General features: G+C 38.9%; 1 protein-coding gene across 1 annotated transcript; it reads right to left on the reverse strand.

The window, feature by feature from the left end:
• Positions 1-1717: 1717 nt before the first annotated feature.
• ism1 (isthmin 1) lies at positions 1718-21224 on the reverse strand. Its single transcript, XM_082154291.1, has 6 exons — positions 18423-21224; positions 12416-12631; positions 10845-11106; positions 8165-8308; positions 7956-8045; positions 1718-6666 (listed from the first exon to the last, which is right to left on the reverse strand). The coding sequence occupies exons 1-6, from the start codon at positions 18558-18560 to the stop codon at positions 6149-6151; spliced, it is 1368 nt and encodes a 455-aa protein (XP_082010417.1). The 5' UTR covers positions 18561-21224; the 3' UTR covers positions 1718-6148.
• Positions 21225-22211: the final 987 nt, after the last annotated feature.

Here is a 22211-nt window from a genome sequence, read left to right on the forward strand (position 1 = left end):
TGGTAACTTACACAATATAAAACACAAAACTATGTATTTAGAAACCCGGTAGAAAATATATACATCAATAATTAATCATTTACAGGTTGTGATTCTGAGGAGTACGCTGGTCCAAATAAACTGGGTACTGACCCATCTTTCAAGACCAAGCGTTTTGCGAATCCCTCGTTGAACTCCGAGATTTGAGAAGCAGTCGTCAGTAAAATCCTGCGTTGAAGGGTGGGTCAAGTTGTTTGGCAGACAACGTAGAACATTTGGAGGACATTTATGCAAATGTGTTATCTAGTGACGTGTGACCGAAACGCAGTGGGATTCAACAAACGACTCGATTAGGTGGTTCAGATTTGATTATTTCTTTTGGGAGACAATAACTTCATTTATTATGCACTTTCGACTATAGAACTTTGCAGAACTTTTACATTCACAAACAGTTATATTACACACTGCATAAAAGGGAATATATATATAAAAAACATAATTGGGGCACTTTAGCAAATATTGATTTATGTAATTAATTGTGTTTACAGTGATTGATTAATTGAAAGCATTAATAGAATTTGGGAAAAAAAAATCGATTGATTGACAAAACACTTCCAAAAGGTTTAATTTTTTTAACAGCATCATTTTTAAAAGCAAATCAAAAGCTGAAAAATATACTTGTTTTTCCATATTCCTATCCTGTTATCTGTAAGGTTGCACACTTGTGGAGTGTTGTGAGGTGAAAGGCAAAGGTCACGACTAAGGTCATAAGGTCATGTGTGCATTTTCAGCCACCTTTATTCGTTCTTGTATGGACAAACCCTCGCAAGGGTTAATCTGAGCCCCAGAGCCCTTTATGGTGTTTGTCAGCTACTTGACTTGTTTGTTCAGCTGCGTGCCCCTCATTCCCAACCCCTCCCCCAGTTTTTGTGCACCCTGTGCCAACAAGCCCTCTCTAGGTCAGGCGTCGGGCCAGGTAATACACCATTCACTGCAGCCCATGCATTGGAGCTAGTGCTCGCCAAACAGTGACCTGGCAGTATAGGTCATCTATTCCAGGTTCCACGCAGCACAGGCTTCCTTCTAATTAAGCCAGCCAAGCAGCCGCAGCCCTTGCGGCATTGCGGGCCAGACACTTCCTGAAATGTGCTACACCACCCATAAAGTGCCAGCGCTGAGAGAAAGAGTGCAAAAGCGAATTGGATTTGGTCTAAAAACAGCCTCGCTTGAAACCACAACTCTACACCTCTCATCGGAGGAGGGCGAATAACATGAGAAGAAGGTTGGCCAGCTGCACTGTGGGAATTCTCAAAGCCAAATAGTGGTTCTGCATCATTGCAAAATTTTGGGCCTGAGCTTTTTATTGTTTTTTTCTCTGCAATCATAGAATTACTTTTGGCTTTTTAGCTAAAAAAAAATTTTAATAAATAAATTTATGTAATTTATATATATTTATATGTGTATATATGTATATGTGTGTATATCTTTTCTCCAGATATGATCAAACATTATAATTTTATTTATGCAACTTCATCAATTATTCATGGCTCTGTATGCTGGGAAAATATTATTATAATGTTGAATAGATTGTATTTGATTTTATACTGTAGAATACAATACTTTTTTCTTTATTAAATTTTTTTCTTTATGACTTTTAGGAAACTTTAGGACTCATTGTAAATATATAAATTGCAAATCATTGTAAATATGAACATAACAAAGCTTTTTTAGAATGTAGTAGATTCATGTATTTAATGTATTTACTTGTTCATATTTACAAGTGCGTTTCCAATTTTAGGCCTGCATTTTTTTTAAATATGTTTATTCAGTATTAACATGGTCAATGTACAATGCACTTTCTTGAGAGAAATAAAGATACAATCATGTGTCATTTCTCAGAATATTGTGTTACATGGATTCTGCTTCAGGCAAACTACAAAGACAATTCCAAATCAAGAGGGACATGGTGTAAATAAGGCCTGCATTTTGTTTTTCTTTGCTGTTGTAAAGTGATCTAACCATCACTGTTTGGGACTAAAGACCAATACACAGCAGTAATGACTGGTGCATTATCTTGTCTTTGGTTATTAAGTGTTTAAAATTATGCCTATAATTTGTAAGCTTTGTATTAAGGAGATGGCTTAATATTGAAACTATAATATTGACGGCATCCAGTAAACACCTTCTGTGAATGCAGGAGTCTGTCACTATCCACAGCTGTTTGTAAGTCAGAAGTACAGTGGAGCTCTCGTAAATGGAAATGGTGTAAGTTCTCAGAGGACATGTGGATTGTGTGTGAGAGATAGAGTTGGTATGGGGCAGGATCTGCCACCGCTCTAACACAGGCCTGATGTTTTAAAATAAAGCAGGCTGTTTGCTTTGATGTCGAGGGGCCTCTGAAGCAGACGGTCTGATTCAATAAAGATCACTGCTGCTTACCCAGCTCCATGCTGTAAGCTTAGCCTTCACTCTGAAGTGCTTTTCTGAAGGTGAGATGGGAGAAGACCAGGAGAATTCACTTGATACTGAGAGCAGACGTTCTTGATCTGCATCCTGCTGATCTCGTCTTGTGGAGCTCAGGACGCGGTTGTGCTCAATGTCACCTGCTATGTGGGCTGCTGTCATGAAGTTTAACCTGTTATGGCAGTTATGTACAATCATTTGACTCACTGCGAACATGCATCAACATTCAACAACACCTGCTAGGCACCAATTGCAGGAAGGTGATAGTGACACATTCTGCATCATTTTCCAAGCGTGTTTATAAATTTACTTTCATTATATCCATATGATTTCCAACATGTTTCCAACAATTTATATAAAAATATTACTGTATATATATTACACATATATATAACACCATTACGGTAACACTTTATAATAAGGTTCATTAGTTAACATTAGTTAACTACCATAGTTAACATGAACTAAGAATGATCAATTTACAGCATTAATTAATCTTAGTTAATATTCATTTCAACATTTACTAATACATTATCAAAATCAAAGGTTGTATTTGTTAACATTAACTATACGTGAACTAACATGAAAAATGAACAGCTGTATTTTTATTAACTAACATTAACAAAGATTAATAAATACTGTAACAAATGTATTGCTCATTGTTAGTTCATGTTAGTTAATACATTAATTAATGTTAACTAATGAACCTTATTGTAAAGTGTTACCCAAAATTACTGTTTTTACTGTATTTTTGATCAAATAAAAGCAGCCGTAGCATTAGAGACATGAAATCTTACCGACCCCAACCTATTGAGCGGTGTTTTTAAAAAATATACAGTGAGGAAAATAAGTATTTGAACACCCTGCTATTTTGCAAGTTCTCCCACTTGGAAATCATGGAGGGGTCTGAAATTGTCATCGTAGGTGCATGTCCACTGTGAGAGACATAATCCAAAAAACAAAACAAAAAAATCCAGAAATCACAATATATGATTTTTTAACTATTTATTTGTATGATACAGTTGCAAATAAGTATTTGAACACCTGTCTATCAGCTAGAATTCTGACCCTCAAAGACCTGTTAGTCTGCCTTTAAAACGTCCACCTCCACTCCATTTATTATCCTAAATTAGATGCACCTGTTTGAGGTCGTTAGCTGCATAAAGACACCTGTCCACCCCATACAATCAGTAAGAATCCAACTACTAACATGGCCAAGACCAAAGAGCTGTCCAAAGACAGACAAAATTGTACTCCTCCACAAGGCTGGAAAGGGCTACGGGGAAATTGCCAAGCAGCTTGATGAAAAAAGGTCCACTGTTGGAGCAATCATTAGAAAATGGAAGAAGCTAAACATGACTGTCGATCTCCCTCGGACTGGGGCTCCATGCAAGATCTCACCTCGTGGGGTCTCAATGATCCTAAGAAAGGTGAGAAATCAGCCCAGAACTACACGGGAGGAGCTGGTCAATGACCTGAAAAGAGCTGGGACCACCGTTTCCAAGGTTACTGTTGGTAATACACTAAGACGTCATGGTTTGAAATCATGCATGGCACGGAAGGTTCCCCTGCTTAAACCAGCACATGTCAAGGCCCGTCTTAAGTTTGCCAATGACCATTTGGATGATCCAGAGGAGTCATGGGAGAAAGTCATGTGGTCAGATGAGACCAAAATAGAACTTTTTGGTCATAATTCCACTAACCGTGTTTGGAGGAAGAAGAATGATGAGTACCATCCCAAGAACACCATCCCTACTGTGAAGCATGGGGGTGGTAGCATCATGCTTTGGGGGTGTTTTTCTGCACATGGGACAGGGCGACTGCACTGTATTAAGGAGAGGATGACCGGGGCCATGTATTGCGAGATTTTGGGGAACAACTTCCTTCCCTCAGTTAGAGCATTGAAGATGGGTCGAGGCTGGGTCTTCCAACATGACAATGACCCGAAGCACACAGCCAGGATAACCAAGGAGTGGCTCTGTAAGAAGCATATCAAGGTTCTGGCGTGGCCTAGCCAGTCTCCAGACCTAAACCCAATAGAGAATCTTTGGAGGGAGCTCAAACTCCGTGTTTCTCAGCGACAGCCCAGAAACCTGACTGATCTAGAGAAGATCTGTGTGGAGGAGTGGGCCAAAATCCCTCCTGCAGTGTGTGCGAACCTGGTGAAAAACTACAGGAAACGTTTGACCTCTGTAATTGCAAACAAAGGCTACTGTACCAAATATTAACATTGATTTTCTCAGGTGTTCAAATACTTATTTGCAGCTGTATCATACAAATAAATAGTTAAAAAATCATACATTGTGATTTTTTTTTTTTTTTGATTATGTCTCTCACAGTGGACATGCACCTACGATGACAATTTCAGACCCCTCCATGATTTCAAAGTGGGAGAACTTGCAAAATAGCAGGGTGTTCAAATACTTATTTTCCTCACTGTATATTGCATTTTTATTTATTTTTATGTAAAAAAAACCCCACAAAAAAACGTAACATTTCATGAAAAAATATAAATGTTTCTAGCAAATATAAAAATGTCTTGCTCATATAAATTGGCCAAGGGAAATCTTGAGTCCTGTTCATAGAAACTCATATAGACAGTTACAAGTTACAAGAAACCATTTTAATTAAAGCAAAGTATCTACTTGTTTGGCATTATGTCACTGCAGAGGTCAAATTTTGCCTGGGATTGGTCTAGCAAAAAAACTAACTGAAAGGATGCTCTGAGGTTTCAGCGTTGGCCCGAAGAATGCGGCCTTCTATTCATGTGATTGCATGATCATAGTCAGAGAAATTACAGAGGAATTCGAGAATATGAGCAAGCTTGCAAAAAAGACTTTGAGCCCCTTTTAAAGGGGGAAGAGTATTTTGCATCAGACATCAAAAGCGGAGCTTAGGCCTGTTTCAGGATGGAGCTAATAGGAGTCTTGTGGAATGGCTTAAAGTGTTTAATACCCGAGGACGGATCTCATTTGACTGTAACAGAAGTTGGAAGACCCTTCGACCTCAGCAGTTCCTATATGGAATCATCTCCTGCAAATTTAACACATTGAGAGTCATTTGGTGGTGCTGATGTTTAATGTGACATGGCCTATTTATTTAGCACTTAAAATGTATCCATACATCTATATGCACAAACCCCTACCATTGACACATAACTATGACTCAATAAATACTTTGCGAGGATTATGCAGGTTTTTGACTGTTTTGTTTTTAGCAAAAAAGGAAAAGTAATGCAACAGGACATTATATAGGAATTCTGTTCATCCAACTAGACAAATATATGCTCGTTTACACAGAAACCTGAATATTGTATCCGATATCCTTGAATCTGTCCAAGAATCCTGAGGAGAGGCTTTCCAACTGCATGTAGGGCATAAAATAAGCATGCAAAACCGATCATTGGTTGGGTGATTCCTGATATGACTTCCCTTTAGTTTTTCCCTTTTACTCCTAATAAAAATTCAGACAGAATGGCAAATATGTTGAGAAACCCCAAGTAATATAGATAAACAATCTGGAGAGAACCATGATGAGTTACTTGGTATTATTCTTCCCACGAAAACACTATGAAAAGAGGTTCTGAGGGCAAACATATAAAGATCTTCTGTGCTTGTTGTAGACAGTGCTGTCTGTTTCTCACAGCAAGTCCTGTTCAAACACGAGTTCTGCTTCTGTTTTAGAAGGAGCATAGCAGCTTCTCGGCTCAAAACTCCCTGGCCTCCTCAAACTGTTTGTAGTAGTCCTCATCCTGGGGGTTCTCTGCACATTTCTGTCCGTTATTGGGAGGACGAGCCTGGTTGTAGCGGCTCCAGTCGCCCTTGCAGATGATCCATGGTAGGATGTCCACTTTGTAATGCAAGTCAGCGGAGAACTCCGTGCTGATGAGGTTGGGCGTACCTGCCCCTTTGCCCCGGGTGATGAGCTTCATGCTGTCGTCGTAGCAGCAGTGTTGGGCCGCCAGTGTGGTGGATTCCAGCGTGAGCATGGAGCGGATGCAATAGCGAGCAGTGGGTTTGTAGATCTCCAGCTTCTCCTTTGGGCCGCTGGCGTCCTTCCAGCGGAAGTTGCGCCTCGTTGCGGCATCGTGAACGTCTGCGGTGCTGTAGGCCACTTCAGTTGGGTAAAAGCAGGGGCAGCTGGGAAGGTCGTTGGCCACTTTGCTCATGTATTTCTTGAGGAACTCACTCTTGCAGTTCATCCAACGCTCGCAACTGTCTGTATCTGAGGGCCAACATCACAATCAGGATCACACAGTTAAAGTAATGTTTAAATGGGCGACTAACACTTTTCATATCTCTAATATCTACTATTGATGGCTAATAATGATGGATGCATCTTTCGAAGGCCGCATTCGAAGGCCGATTGCATCACAGCGGCACGGTAAAGGCTGTCCCAATTCGAAGGCTCTTTCAAATGTGGCCTCGAAATGTGGCTTTCGTTTCCCTGGCAATGAAGGACAAAACAGATGGATCTTTCGCAACCTACCCTACCCCAGAATTCATTGCGTGCCGGTGACGCCAGGATTTTTTTGAGAGAAATTGCTGGATTACACTTTAAAATGTAAGTATTGGGGTTCAACAGCTGCCCTGTATAGTTTTGATTAACTAAAAAGACAAAAATTCATAAGACTGGTCCGATTCATGAATCAATCAGTCTTAAGAGTTGGTTATTTTTAGTGAATCAAAACCATTGTGTGCAACTATTAATATTATGAACTACTATGAACAAATCACAGTAGTTGCACTGTATAGTTTTGATTAACGAAAAAGAACAAACTCATAAGACTAATTCTTTCAGGAAACAGATTAAACACACTAGTCATGCTGTGGATTCAGTAGTGGGGATGTTGTATGTAAGCAACATTTACTAATTCAATAAATATTATTTCTAGTCTAACTGTAGGTTTTCCTATGGAATCTTGTTTCCGCCACAGAATAAAGAATAACAATTGTTTAAATCTCGCAATTCTGACTTTATTTTAATTGTGTGATATAAAGTGCCAATTGTGTGTGTTATAAAGTCAGAATTGTGAGATAAAAACTCGCAATTGCGAGAAATAAACTTGCAATTCTTGACAATTTTATTTTTATTTTTTCAGAATTGCGAGTTTATTGCGAGTTTAATTGCTTTATAACACGTAATTTCGAGTTTACATCTCACAATTCTGACTTTATAACATGCAATTGCAAGTTTATATCATACAATTCTGACTTTATAACTCGCAATTCTGAGTTAAAAAGTTGCAACTATCTTTTAAAATGTTTTATTCTGTGGTGGAAACAAGCTTCCATATTTTCCTCCTACATTTAGGACAGTAAGCTAGTAGGTTTAAATGATGTATAAAAAGCTAAGCTGTATTTCTGTCTTCCCTAATGCCTAATTTGAATAAAAAGTTAAAGTAAAAAAAAAAAGGTTAAATTATAGAGCTAGGAGCTTGTTTTGCTCACTTGGGGTATTGGTTTTATTAGCGATTGGTTACCCAGGTGATGTTAAATTACAACATAACTCACCAACTCCGAACAGCTCTGTTGCATTAAACTCTTCAGTGCCAGCAAGCAGACTGACTTCTGTCGCTGCTGTCTTGAAAGCATCTTCAATCCCTGCACATAAGAAAGTGTCATTAATGTTTAAGATTGTCCTTTGGCTGCATATGCCACTTTGTAATCTAGGTACAGGAGTTTTCTTGACTAAAGGATAGTCCAAGGAAGGGCTGTCTTACCGGGGCAGCTGGGCATGTCACATGTCCGTGACTCTGTGGCTGTGCAGGCATAGCCACACGACCTGGTTCGCTTCTGGTTGCCATTTCCACAAGACACACTGCATGGTGACCAACCGCTCCAGTCACCTTCCCCATCTATGTAGTCTGTAATAGAGGCAAGAAAACAGTCAAATTTCACAAATTCACTGGCACTTGAGTGTTATGACGTGACTTCAAGCACAGGTTGTGCTGTACTCCTGTCCCACTGAGTAGATCTGATTCAGACCTTATGTTTCAAATACCTGAGGCGCTTAAAGTCGGTTTGCTGGCCTATACCATTAGCATACCTCTCTAATTGGCTGATACACATGGGAGTGGGTGAATGAATGAGCCAAGTCTGCATACCTATGCCAACTTCCAACTCCTTTTAAAACAATGTACAAGTAGTACTCTTAAATTTCTGATTCAGTGATGAGGGCCGACCAAAACAGATACTGAAGTATCGAGGTGGAGTATTTTTAATGTTTTTTTCTGACATTGCAATTTTATTGCCTTTAATACAGTTTTTATATCCTCACAATGGGCGTTTACAGTTCATCTGTCAGACACTATGGCTATGTGCACACTGTCAGTACAAATCCGATTATTTGTGTATTTGTGGATCTAATGACTGTCCACACTGTGTATCACAACTGTTCATCTCTGATGTGTGTGTCCAGTGGTGCTCTTTCTTTTTCCGGAATATCTGCATTGGTTTTTAATGGCAATGACGTTGCGTTGGAAGTGATATGCCAAAAACAACAACAACTGCAACATGGAGGGGCTGCAATTCAGATGTTGTCATATTTACAACATTACAATGACTGTGTAGCCGCTGCGCTGGACTACTACATCTTCCAAGGCAGCGGCAGATACATAGGAGCCTGGTGAGCGTAGCTTTATTCTGTGCTGTCGTCTCCGCCGGTATCAAAACGTGTCCGTTACATTGTCATTTTCTGCTCGTCCGGCACTTTGCAACAACCCAACCCGATCTCACGGCAATTCGTATGTATTTTACAGTGTGGCTAATTCGTACGAATTCATACGGCCTCACTTGTACAAATTTGTCCAATTTTTGCTAAATCGTACACATTTTACGAGTTGCCCAATTCTTATGAATTCGTACAAATGACCCACCCCTGACCCTGGCCCTAAACCTACCCATCACTGGGGTTTAGACAAATTGTCCGAATTTGTACCAATTAGCCACCTCGTACTTGTGAGATAGCGTTGCACAACCTGGTTTCTGCAGCGACTTTCAGCATGTTTCCTATAACAATGTCTGAAGTTTACGTTTTACGTGGCGTGAGAAAGTCACATAAACCACGCGAAATCCGATCAGAGCAGTCAGGCTGAAACAGATTTCCAGAAATGCGATTTAAATAGGATTTCAAACTATATATGAATGTAGCTCAAAACAGATTTGCAAAAAGCACATTTCATGCGATTTTTTTGACGTTCACACTTGCTAAATCTGATCGGATTTCAATTGAATATGCACAAACTCAGATTTGGACTGACAGTCTGAATGTAGCCTTAACGTATGCCAAAAGGAGGCCAAAACAAAGTTGGAATTTTAATAATAATCTATTTATGTTTAAGTTGATTATTATTAGAGTTTGTAAATAAATACATTTTTAGCCACAATTTATGTAAAGCTATTTTAGAGCATGGATCATTATTTATTTAATAATAATAATAATAATAATAACAATAGTAATAATAATAATGTTAGCTTTGTATAGAAATGCGTTGTATTTATATGCAAAACCATTTAATAATGATCAAAGTTTATACTCTAAACTAAAAGAAAAACAGCCAAGCCAAGGGTGGCTCCTTTGAAAAAGCTCAATTATAAGAACGTTTTGATTTGTTTAAAATTTTTTTGGTCATTACATAATTCTAACTTTTCTGGTAGTGTATATATACAGTAACACACACATGCACAAACCAACCAAGCAACCACAATCTATATCCACTCCCCCTGATGAGAGAAAAACAAAGAGCTTTGGTCTTAAAAAGACAACATTACTCTCAGCGCCGTCAAACCGCATGGTCACAGTTGATTGCGGGCCAACTCACAGGCAACAACATGTCTGAAACCCACATGAGCCGCAGTTCCCTACACACACCGCTAATGGAAACGAATAAGCCAATCAACAGTAGTTATGGCAAACCCTCAGGAATGAGTCACGGCCTCAACAGGCCGTGTGTGTCATGAGGAAAATTTATATGGAGAATTTTTAGCTTCAGATTGATATTACCCTAACCCATTGATCTGTGGTGACAGGGTAAGAATGAATTTGACAGGAAGTGCAGTCTCTGACAGTAACACACATTCACTCATTTAGCTCCACTTTACCAAAAAATAAGACAGAAAGAGAGCTATTGGACTGGAGGAACAGATGCTCTGGATTCTCTTTCCTCCTTTGATGTTCAGGAGTGTGTTCTGTCACAGAGACAGACTGTTGCAGGAATCCGTCTGTCACAGGAAGCAATCTACAATCACAAACTCCATAAGAAGTGCTGTCCTTGTTATAGTGACAGCGTAAATCATCTGACGTGCAAATTACAGATTCCATCACCTCACGGCAGAGCCATATTTAAGCTTTGCAGAGCCTTTCATTAAGACAATAACTCATAACACTCGCCTGTAACGTACCGTATTCTGTCTGTGTTCTGCTTCCCGTGCCGGCAGACCCTCTTCGCTCCCAGTCTCCCAGCGGTTTGAGGAAGTTGCTGTCCTCCGTGTTGCTCTCATAATCCTGTTCCCCGGGACCTTTTGGGGTGGAAGCTGAGGACGTGGAAGATGAACGCTGCCACCAGTTCCTCCAGTTAGGAGCCACCCAGCCAGGCTTGTTTTCTTTGCGTATTCCCTTCTCTGGCTCAGAACCTTCCAGGCTGTCCACCACTTCTATGGTAACCTAAAACGATTTTTAAAAAATATTGTCATATCAAAGTACTATGGTAGTACCATCTGATACCATCATAACTCCAACAGTTTCCTTTTGTAAGAAACATTTCAAAACAGTAATTTCATGCTGTGCTGTAAAACTAAATCAAACACTGCAGTCTGTATCGGTCCCTTTTATTGTGAATCTAATGTTTACTTGCACATGTTGAGAATAATCATACAGATCAAGGGTGTTTGTTGTAGGGAGAGAGGTTTTGTGGAACTTCAAACAGTGAGGGGTGGTGTGATGTTGTGGAGGTCCAGATGGACGTTGACTTAGGTCATGGTCATGCTCCATGACTCGCTCTGAGAGGCTGCCATTCTGCCACCCCCCCCATCCCAGCCAAACACCCCACAAGTAACACATGTGCCTCCCAGATTGGGGCAGGGGGTGGGCGTCCCCTCTCTAGCCTCTATTTCTCTCGCTCTCTCCACCTAAACATCAAGTTCAAAGGGCCTCTCAGCCTCCTTAAGACCATGAAAGCCAGATGATGCTTTGGATCAAAGATACCCATGCCCACACACCCCCCTTGAGACTCACACACACACACACACACACACACACACACACACACACACACACACACACACACACACACACACACACACACACACACACACACACACACACACACACACACACACACACACACACACACACACACACACACACATTCACTGCCATCTTAAGACATCGATACACTTTATCCTTGCTGCCATTCTTGGTCAAGACTCACATGTTTTTCCTTCTGATGTGGATCAAGACCATGATGGATTAGTTGGCGGCTGGTGCTGTGCAGGTGTATGTGGTTACTGAGAATCGGCTAGGTGAATGTTAGAGGTTATGTGTTTGTGTGTGTGTGTGTGTGTGTGTGTGTGTGTGTGTGTGTGTGTGTGTGTGTGTGTGTGTGAGAGAGAAAGAGAAAGCGGGGGGGACCAAAAGGCTCTATTTTTGAAAAGAAGTGCTGATGTGCATCAGGGCTTTCTACCACTTTCCCTTTGCCAAGATTTCACTTTATGTGCTTGGTCAGCCATGTCTCCTTTAAAAGTCTTTGTGTTTGTGCACGGCAAAAACAACAACATTTTATTAATCATTATTTTGTCTAATACAAATAAACTTGCTTAAAATGTTACATTTATTTGAGATGCAAAAATGTGTAAAATAAGATAATATATCTTATTTTCTTAATTTGTATTTAAGTCATTAATATCACTAATGTGTCATTGCAAGCGATTTGGTAAATCTAAGGAAAACACATTGAATTTCAGCATCTTCCTACCTGTATGTTGGGATTCTGCCCATTTATATCAGCTTTGGAAAGATCAGGAAAGTTCTGCAGGTCCAGCAGAAAAGCTCCTGGGCCATCTCTCTGCAGGCTGCCCCCTGTCCCATGACTCTGAGCCCAAGGCTGAGACGCTGGAATATGAGCCACTCGGGACTGTCTGTCACCCGGCCCCTTCTGAACGGAGGAGCTGCTATCTGCATTGACATTATTCTGCATGAAACGATAAGAGAAACATTGAAATATGTGATGAGTAGTTCTCAATGAGTTTTTTCTTCAGGACCCACATTTGATCATTTTCACCTCTCTTTTAAAACTTAATAAGTCTATCTATTTTATCATGCTAACTATATATGGTTAGTGTCATTTTATTGTTTGCATTTAGCATAGTTTTTCCTGCTGTCCACTATCAGAACAAACCTGTGGCTGTGACCCAATGTTTTATTACCCACCAGTTGGCCCACAGACACTCAAGGACTTGAATCGTTTTGCAAAAAGACAAATGTTAAAGGAAGCCATTCGGAGTGAATCATCCCTCTGTAAATAATTCTTGACTCTTTGTTGTCACACATTCAAAAATTCATCTCAATTATCTGCTTGTTTTCACCCTGACCTCGGGAGACGTTCTACAATTGATGTTAGACGCAGCGTAGAAGTATATTTACATTGTGTAACTTCCCAACAAGGAAAAAAAAAGCAGCGTCCTGGTATAAATACAGATGAGAGTGGTTAAAAGTGCTCAACATCATTAGATTCATTATTCCATTATTCACTGGTTAAAATGGCAGAGGTCAATTCACATCTCAATCAGAGGTCACCGTCAGCAGGAGTGCACAGTGGCAACCCAATCTCATGGGAAAACATAACTATTTACGAAGTGCCGATTATGAATTTGTATGATGTGAATGGTACCAAAAAAAAAAAAAAAAAAAAAAAATAAGTAAGCATGATGGTCCTACCCTAAACCCACGACTAAACATAACCACCACTGGGCCATAAGCATATCATACGAATTAGCCACCAATTCGCCAAAACTTAAAATAGTTACAAATTGCCAGAATACTGTGTTGACAGTGGTTGATAAATGGAATAGTGTTCCCTAGCTAGTTCAAGCTGGTCATCTTTGGTCATTCGCTGCCCTAGATGTTTGGTAAGATCGACAATCAGCTGGTTTTTGACCTGCTCAACCTGGTTAGTGCTGGTAGACCACCTTGGACTAGTCACAAACCAGCCACAATGGTTTCTCCAGCATGGTTTGTTCATCGAATCTGTTCAGCAGGAAGTTAATAAACAGACACATTGAGGACTTTATGCCAGAAATGATCAGAAATACTTCAAAAATGGCAACCTGAACATGGGCACCTTTTTCTTCCCGCCTGAAATGTGCGATTGCAACCTAGACGTCTTTTAACACCCTTTTAGCCAGCCATATGTTCACGAAAGAGACCTTGAAGACTGAGATCAAGGGATACGATACTGGTTTCATCCAGCTCAGCCCAGCACTGTTTGTTTACACTGACGGAGATTAGAGACATTGACTGCTCCATTCACTCAATCTCACCTCAAATGGCCTAATTACCCACAGGTGCTACATTGCTCCTTATCACCCCATAATATAAACACACACACACACTAGAGACTTTCTGTGAATCTTATGAGAGTACTATAACAATAGGCCATCACATAAAGCAACAGGAGGGACAGTTCACAAAAAGCATCATAAAAAAGATTAGCCTACTGAGCATAATTGGGAGGAGAGAAATTCGAATCTGATCACTTAAAGGGACTGGAAAAACAATCTATTATTTCATTATTTATATCATTATTTGCTGTCTTTAATGCTGTTCCCAGTATTGTTGTGGTGGTTGTTTTTCTTTCTTTCTGTGGAACACACAAACACAAAAATAATATATAGTTTGGGGTCGGAACGTTTTTTAATGATACGTTTTATCAAATACATGCAACCTTGGTGAGTTTAGAAAAGCTATATTTTAAATATTTTAAAATGTAATTTATTCCTGTGATGGCAAAGCTGAATTTTCAGCATCATTACTCCTGTCTTCGGTGTCACATGATCCTTCAAAATTCATTCTTATATTTGGATTTGCTGCTCAAGAAACATTTATTTATAATTATTAACATTATACATTATACATATAAAATGAACAAATAAACATTATTATTAGTGTTGAAAACAGTTGTGCTGCTTAATATCTTTGTGAAACCCCTGATACATTTTTCAGGATTATTTAATGAACAGGAAGTTCAAAAGAACATACGTTATTTGTTAAACGTCTTTATTGTCACTTTTAACCATTTGAATGTGTCCTTGCTGAATAAAAGTATTAATAAAAAAAATAAAATAAAAAATCGTATGGATTCATACTGACCCCAAACTTTTAAACGTATGTGAAGATTCTTAAAAAAATCTGTTTTATTTTCCTTAAAAATAACAGCATACATGTATAAAACAACACAAGCAAATCATGTCAGAATCTTATTTTTTCTGTTAATTTTTCTTTAAAATAGGCAGCAGTATTGTAGTAAGCACAGATAGATAAAATTGACCTAATAACTGCTGTTATGTTTCAGCCATCTGCCATCTGTTTTTATGAAATGTAAAAAAGATATTCTTTAGTCATTTTTAAGGAGTTGGAAACGTCAAAGGCGGATGGCCTGGCTCCTGTCTTTCCTTGGATCAAGAGAGGGTTTCTGGCTACAGTCCTGCACTGTTCTACTCTTGAGCAGCTGAAATAGATATAGAACGAAGCCCATTGCAAAACTGTTGTGCTGGCTGACAGAAAAAAATATGCTTTTCCCTGTCAAAGAGGGTTGTAATTGTTTTCCCGTAAGACTGCCAAGGCATGTGTTCGCTGTCACATACACACAGAGGGGGCAATTACTCCACAATTGGACAGCTATAAGTAGCTTGTAATCATGCATACTGAGCTAGACAATAAGATCAAAGGGCACCATCAATCTTTTGTCTCTTTCTCTCCTCCCTCTCTTTCACTCAAGCCATTTTGTTTGACTGCCTAAGTGCAGAGAGCAGTGTAGTGTAGAATGCATTTTGCTGCAGGTAAAAGGGGAAAAAAGTCCAACCGTTTTGGGGAAGCTACTCTGAAACAGTTGTTTTCCAAGCTACTTTAAATAATCAAGTGCCACCCTTTTGAAAAAGTAGTTAGCTATACAGACTACTAACACTTCAATAATGATAATCAGAGAACAGCTTTTCCAAACTGGTTCGTTTAACTGGCCCACTCAAATGAACTGATTCATTAAAATGAGTTGAACTTCCCAAAACAACATTGGTATACGAGTGCTAAATAATGAACAATATGCGGCGTCTAATAGCATGGTGCTAATGGTTTGAAGGACAAAGTCAGCATTACTGATGTAATATCAACATGTTTGGCAGAAAACTAGACTATTTAAGAGACTCCAATACAAAATCCTAGAAAATCCTGGATATACTAGATTACTTGAAATGTTTTAATGCCTTAATAATTGAGGCCTTAAATATTGTGAAAAACTGTAACCGTGACATAACATTATTACAGTTCCTACAAAGACATTACCATTCTTCAAACAGTATGGGCCTCTGACTATGAAAACAGACACAAGGGTGACACACAGACGCCCCTATTACATTTCGGACTACTTCCACCTCCCGCTTCCTCTTCATTCCCTTTGCTTAAGGAGCATGACACCATTTCAATTGGGAACCTCTCAGGGGGTCTTCCCAGGAGACTGGACAGGAAATGAAGGCTAAACACAAAGTGCAAAAGGCTTTTCAATGCAACACCTATGAAGTAGAAAAATATTTGCTTTTCCGACTTCATGAGGAAAATACATTACATCTTGAAGTCTGGACAATTACGTAACCAAATATTCAAGTTTGGCAGGGACCAGAATGTAAAATCTTAAGGATTGTGCATTTTAAAACCTGCACTGACCGGTGAATATTAGGACCACTAATTGGGAGATGTTTCCCTCATTAGCAATACACTACAAAAAATAAGATCCTTGATATATTTTTTTAATTCAACAAGATAAATTTGTGTGGTTAGCAAAGATATTAAGAATTATTTTAATATTTTCGACAGTAATTGGTCTTGTGGCACTTGCAGTTTTTTTTGTACTTGCTTGAGCATAAACAAGTGATAAACAACGGAAATAAGGCAAATATATTTATATTTAAGATACATTCTTTAAAAAAACAAATATTTACACAATTTTGCTTAAAAAAAGAATTTAACTTGATTTAAGGAAGTTTACATATGGGTCACTCTTGGTCTTACTGGATCTCACTGAGTTGGGAGAAATATTAGGTATTAATGTATTCATTTTAAAATGTATATAGTTTTATAACTGGGACAGTATTATATTTATTAATTTAATTAATTTCTGGTAATTATGTTCTTTATCAAATTCTTACATTTCTGACTATAACATTGTGAATCCTATAGATTAAATCATAAAGGAATTATAAATAATTGATGCTGTCCTCTCAGGCTATGGCCACTAGAATGTTTAAAAATTAGCAGGTGCTGGTGTTTCTCATACTGTATCTGTTCATTTGAGATCAGAAGCTGCCATTAAAGCGTTTTTGTCATCACCAAACTCTACTGCCTCCGTCCCTCACTGCTGCCCCCAACCGTCCTCAAACCTGGTTAAGTTTGACACATTCTATGTACATTCCAGGCACATTTCCAACAGCCGTGTATGTCATAAACGTGTTCCGAGAAAAGCGAGTTCTGTCCCAAGACTCCGCACAAAACCACAGACTTGACCTCCAGGGCTAAACTGTAAAGACTCACCCGGGATTCATTCACTTCCTTTAGCCACTGACTGAACAGACTGTTGAAATACAAACTTTTAGCTTTCAGCTTCTGTTTCATCATTTAACTGTTCACCTGAATCACACTGCTGCCGTTCTTCTACAAGAGAGCCACCATAGTGGATAAACACACATTCATCATGGTGTTATGCCAACGTTTGCAGGCTGACAAAGGCATCTTGGTGTCATGCTAAAAATACATCAAAAAGCTAGCCGCAGGGTTTTTAATGCACCCAACAAAGCCCTGTTGATCTCAAACCCTTCTTGACCCCAGGGTCTGGTCTCTGGGAGCGCTGCACTTGCTCCGTAAACAGATGGCAGAACACTTTTAGCTGAAATCTGCACAGACTCATTAAAGCCAGGTTTAATCTCGGCTAACGGCACTAAAGGACAGTCTAAACTGAGAATGTTTTCCGTAGCCCTGAAAGTCACCCTGCTCTCTTTTAATGGCCCCGTGCACCAGTGTGTTGAATATATTTGGCTTTCCTGGTCTGATTGTACTATACTTTTTTTTTTTTTTTATCTTGGCAAGTGCACAGTTTGAAGCAAGAACATATTAACAGGATGCTTGGGTGACAGTGATGGACCAGTGGTGGTAAATGATAGCCTGCAGCTTGTTAACTGGAGGGAAAGAGACCATCTCTGACCCTGGCTGCATCCCAGCTCAATTTGAATATGCTATGAATCTGTGCAACATCACAAATAATAATGTTAAGGTTGAAGTTTTATTATCACAATGTGTATCTATCTATCTATCTATCTATCTATCTATCTATCTATCTATCTATCTATCTATCTATCTATCTATCTATCTATCTATCTATCTATCTATCTATCTATCTATCTATCTATCTATCTATCTATCTATCTATCTATCTATCTATCTATCTATCTATCTAATATATATTTTCACTGATGTATTTTTTATGCATTGTGACTTGAATGAATTTTCCACCACAAATCCTCATTATGGAAATGTCAACAAAAAAAAACATATATATATATAATGATTGGAAATAATAATGAAAAATAAAACCAAATAAATGAGCAAAAATAAATTATGAATGATTTAAAAAAAAAAAATCTAAAAAAAAATTTGATTTTGATTTTAGAGTGGAATGTGACCTGGGCATGTCACGCGTTACACAATTAGAATAAACTAACCTCCGCCACCCGCGCGTCCTGCTCCGAGCTCACAGTGTCATTCCCGTGCTGCAGCGGGCTGCTCCGCAACACCGTGATGTGTAACGTCAGAAGAAGGAGTCCCAACAGCAACAGCAGCTCCGCGGCCAGACGCACCATCCTTTTCACTCGAGCGCTCTTAAGACCCTGCGCTGCCACCGCTGCCGGGCTTCCGCTGCCGCCTCCTGCCGCTGCAGACACTCCGAGCTCCGGATCCGCCGCGGACGAGGAGCCGCCACACCACTGCGGAGCCACCTCGGGGTCCAGAGCAGCAATACTCACGGGAAAAAGAGGAACCAGCTAGAAATGATCCCAACCACTCCACGTTTGAAAAACTGATCAGATCAATGAGTGATCTATAGTTCCTCGCCTTAATGTTATAATCCTGATGTCCAAAAAGAACGTGAATTACTTTTAAGAAACAGAGAAGTAAGCCCCACAAACTCCAAAGCTGTGTACCATTCCATTGAGGTATTTACTCTTCTTTTAACATTAGTATTAAATGCAAAAAGAAAATATTATATGTGGAGTGAATACGTTTTACTTCTTCACTGGACAAACTGGAGTTTTACTTGTGCGCAGGTAAATCAGGTAGCATTGGCACAAGAACAAGTCTGAGACCCTGCAGCATTCTTATATTTGAAAATAATAATAATAAAACACAGAAAGAAGTCTCCAGCTCAGACAAATTTATCAAATTTAAATTCTCGTGGTCTGTCCTTCACGTCTAATATAAAACTTGTGGTTTGGGTACATTGTTGCGCTCCGGTGCGTTGCGCAACGTGCTGTCATCCTCTCCAAACGCCAGTGTCCTCAGAGATGAAGTGCAGTTCACTATAAGCCCATCTTCAGTGTGATCAAGATCCAAAGTTCCTCCTCTGACTAACTCATCTGAGCTGTGTCCTCCGGAGGGTGTATGAGCCGCTCTTGCGCAAGAGTATCCACACACACCTTCTGCGTAAAAGCGCGCTGTCAAATAACACACGACACCACAGCTCAAGACTAGTGTGTGTGTGTGTGTGTGTGTGTGTGTGTGTTCCTTTCTGTCGTTTCGAGTCTTTAGTCCAACACAAACACAGTCAGACTCGTGCCCACGAAGCCTTTGGTGTTTTTATATCCCCTCTTCTTTTGGTTTGCTGTCACCTCCCCTCCCCACCGAATTAACCCTTCATGTCCCATCACACCAGTGCACTCATCAGCAGAACACTTACAAAATGCCTTTATCTGTCCTGTGTTGATCTGTTGTGAATACAGTGGTAATGGAAAAATAGATCGATTGGAAATATTTGCAGTAGAATGTTTAAGATTCTGTAACATGTATAGCTTATTATATAGAACTAAAAAGACTTAAAAAAACCGTATATATAACATGATAAATTCTTTGTTTTTTTGCTCTGAGACCATATCTGATTTTTTTTTGTGTGAAACCATATCATATATGAAAAAAGTCTACATCTTCTTTTAAAATAGTGATCAGAGCTCTTGACCTTCTTGATGAAATACTACAAAAATGTCTTAATTTTGACAATCTATTTAACTGATAAGTTTTATATTTAAATAAATACAAAAATGGAAACTATATACAAAGTTAAATTAGGATTTTTTTGTGAATAAATAGTTTGAGGATTTTGAGCACGCCATTTCAAATCAAAATCAATAAAAACTTCTAGACTAATCAAGACTCAAGTCTTAGTTCTGAGTGATTGATTTAATTTCAAACACTAATTAAAAGTGATTAATGGGTTGTAGTTTGTAAAATCCTATCGACCTTTCCTTTGTTTGAGTGATTATAGTGCTAATGATCTTATCATAGATTCTAAGCTGAGAGGTGATGTAACAATATGAGGGTCTCTTTCCCTCCTCCAAATTTCACACTTTCAGGAATGTGAGGACGAGGTGTGCCATGATTTGCATTTGTTTGTTCTTCATGGGTCGTCTGAGAGCACACATCAAAAAGTGCGACAAATGCTTTAGCTCTTGTCCAGAACTTGTGTATTGGTCTGGTTGGTTCAAAGGGGTTCACAGCATTAGGTTTGCAGTTGAACAGTTGAAAGATGTTTGTTTGGACTGTCTACCTTCTGATTAAGCATAGATCACATGGTATGCAGAGCTAAACAATTATTTTATACTTCGCATCTCAGTAACATTTCAAAATGACCCGATTTCATTTGTCTAGAACACATATGCTCTCATTTAGAAAGGACTAAGAGGAATCTACAGTCATGGACACACTGGTGGTGCTCAGAATACCTTTGCAGTTTCAAAGGGCCGATGAGCCAGCTCGCGGGGCCCCTTTGCTGATGGTCAATGCTTAGACAGATGTTTTCTTGGAGCAGCACATTGCTGTGTTGGTAGCAAAGGAGATGGAAGGAGACTTGACATCTGTTCTCCAGACCGGCTAGACCCTCTGACACTCAGGGTGGGGGTAAATTGATGGAGAGAGGCCCGTCCTGTTGCGTGTGCATCTGTATTTGTGCTCTTCAGTTGAAATGTGTGTCTATCCTTGATTTTCCTATAAACAACAAGGAATTTTTCCAATGTTGGAGTGTTAGAATTCCCTAATGTCAGGAATCAAAGATTAAGTAATTAATCTGGGTTTACGTACCTCGCAGAAGTAATAGTCGTCCTTTGCAAGGTTCAAACTTTTCAGTTGCTGGTCTGATCTTTTACCACTACACCACAGCACCTCAAAGACAATGCTAAAGCCTGGATGCTATAATTCTCAACAAGGATTTCTTCACAAGTGACAAAAATGGGAGATATCCGATATATTTCAGAATATATTCTTCTTTTAGGCTAATCTAGTCATGGCTTTTGTACCTGTCAAGACTGGTTAGATGTGTAGCTAATATTAATTGATTTTCATCTCTGAATGTGTTAAAAACACAAAACTTGAAAAATGGAACAATGATTACATCACAATATACTTCTGATAGATCTGCATCATCTAATGTAATTAAAATGGGGAAAAAATATGGTTAATTTCAATTGTTGCAATTTAGATGTTCTTAGGTTATAACCATAAGATATATATATATTTATTTATTTATATTAAAGATAATAAATAATGGATTATTTCCTTCCGTTGAGACACTTCAGATTCGCACTGTTCGCCATGATGGTTTTGAATTGTTTGAAATATGATTGGAAAAAAAGGAAAATAGAAGTACAACATATGCAGCACAAGTCTGTCATTTAAGCTGCATAACATTATAATGAGAACATTATAATTGTGTGCTTGGGACATGGCTTTTAATGATGAGACTTTTGTTTTTATAATCAGGCTCTCAAAAATTATATAAAAATTGGGATTTAGATTTATCTGCCAATATATCCGGTGTCAGCTTTCACATATAAAGAATTATCGGTATCAGCCAAAATGTTCATATCGGTGCATCCCTAGTTTCTATACATATGAAAGACAAAGAGAAAAAAACACCCTTATAAAAGGTAAAAAATAAAGGCTCTAAAAATCAATTCCACAGGGCTAAAATTGTCCCTTAATATAAAGTAAATTTCTGACGGATAGAGGAGCTCTTCCACTATGAACATGTCTTAGACATCACTTAAAGTAGCACAACCTTGTTATATAATGTTGTTTTCCATATTTGTGATTGTTTTCCAGTGCAACACCAATTGCACCTCTGAAACAGAACAAAAACATGCATTGTCCGACATGTCTAGTGCCTGAGATCCCACAAATTTCTCACCTCAGCCTTGAGAAATCTTCATCACTATGGTGTTGGTATTCTTGACATAACAAACATTGTT

The sequence above is a fragment of the Leuciscus leuciscus genome (genome assembly GCF_965113295.1).
Source record: "Leuciscus leuciscus genome assembly, chromosome: 22".
NCBI lineage: Eukaryota > Metazoa > Chordata > Actinopteri > Cypriniformes > Leuciscidae > Leuciscus > Leuciscus leuciscus.

Coding starts and splice junctions, on each gene's coding strand:
- ism1 (XM_082154291.1), bottom strand. CDS start 18,560: ATGGTGCGTCTGGCCGCGGAGCTGCTGTTGCTGTTGGGACTCCTTCTT. Junction 8,046..8,164: donor TGACATGCCCAGCTGCCCCG/GTAAGACAGCCC, acceptor TCTTATGTGCAG/GGATTGAAGATGCTTTCAAG. Junction 6,667..7,955: donor AACAGAGCTGTTCGGAGTTG/GTGAGTTATGTT, acceptor GTTGGCCCTCAG/ATACAGACAGTTGCGAGCGT.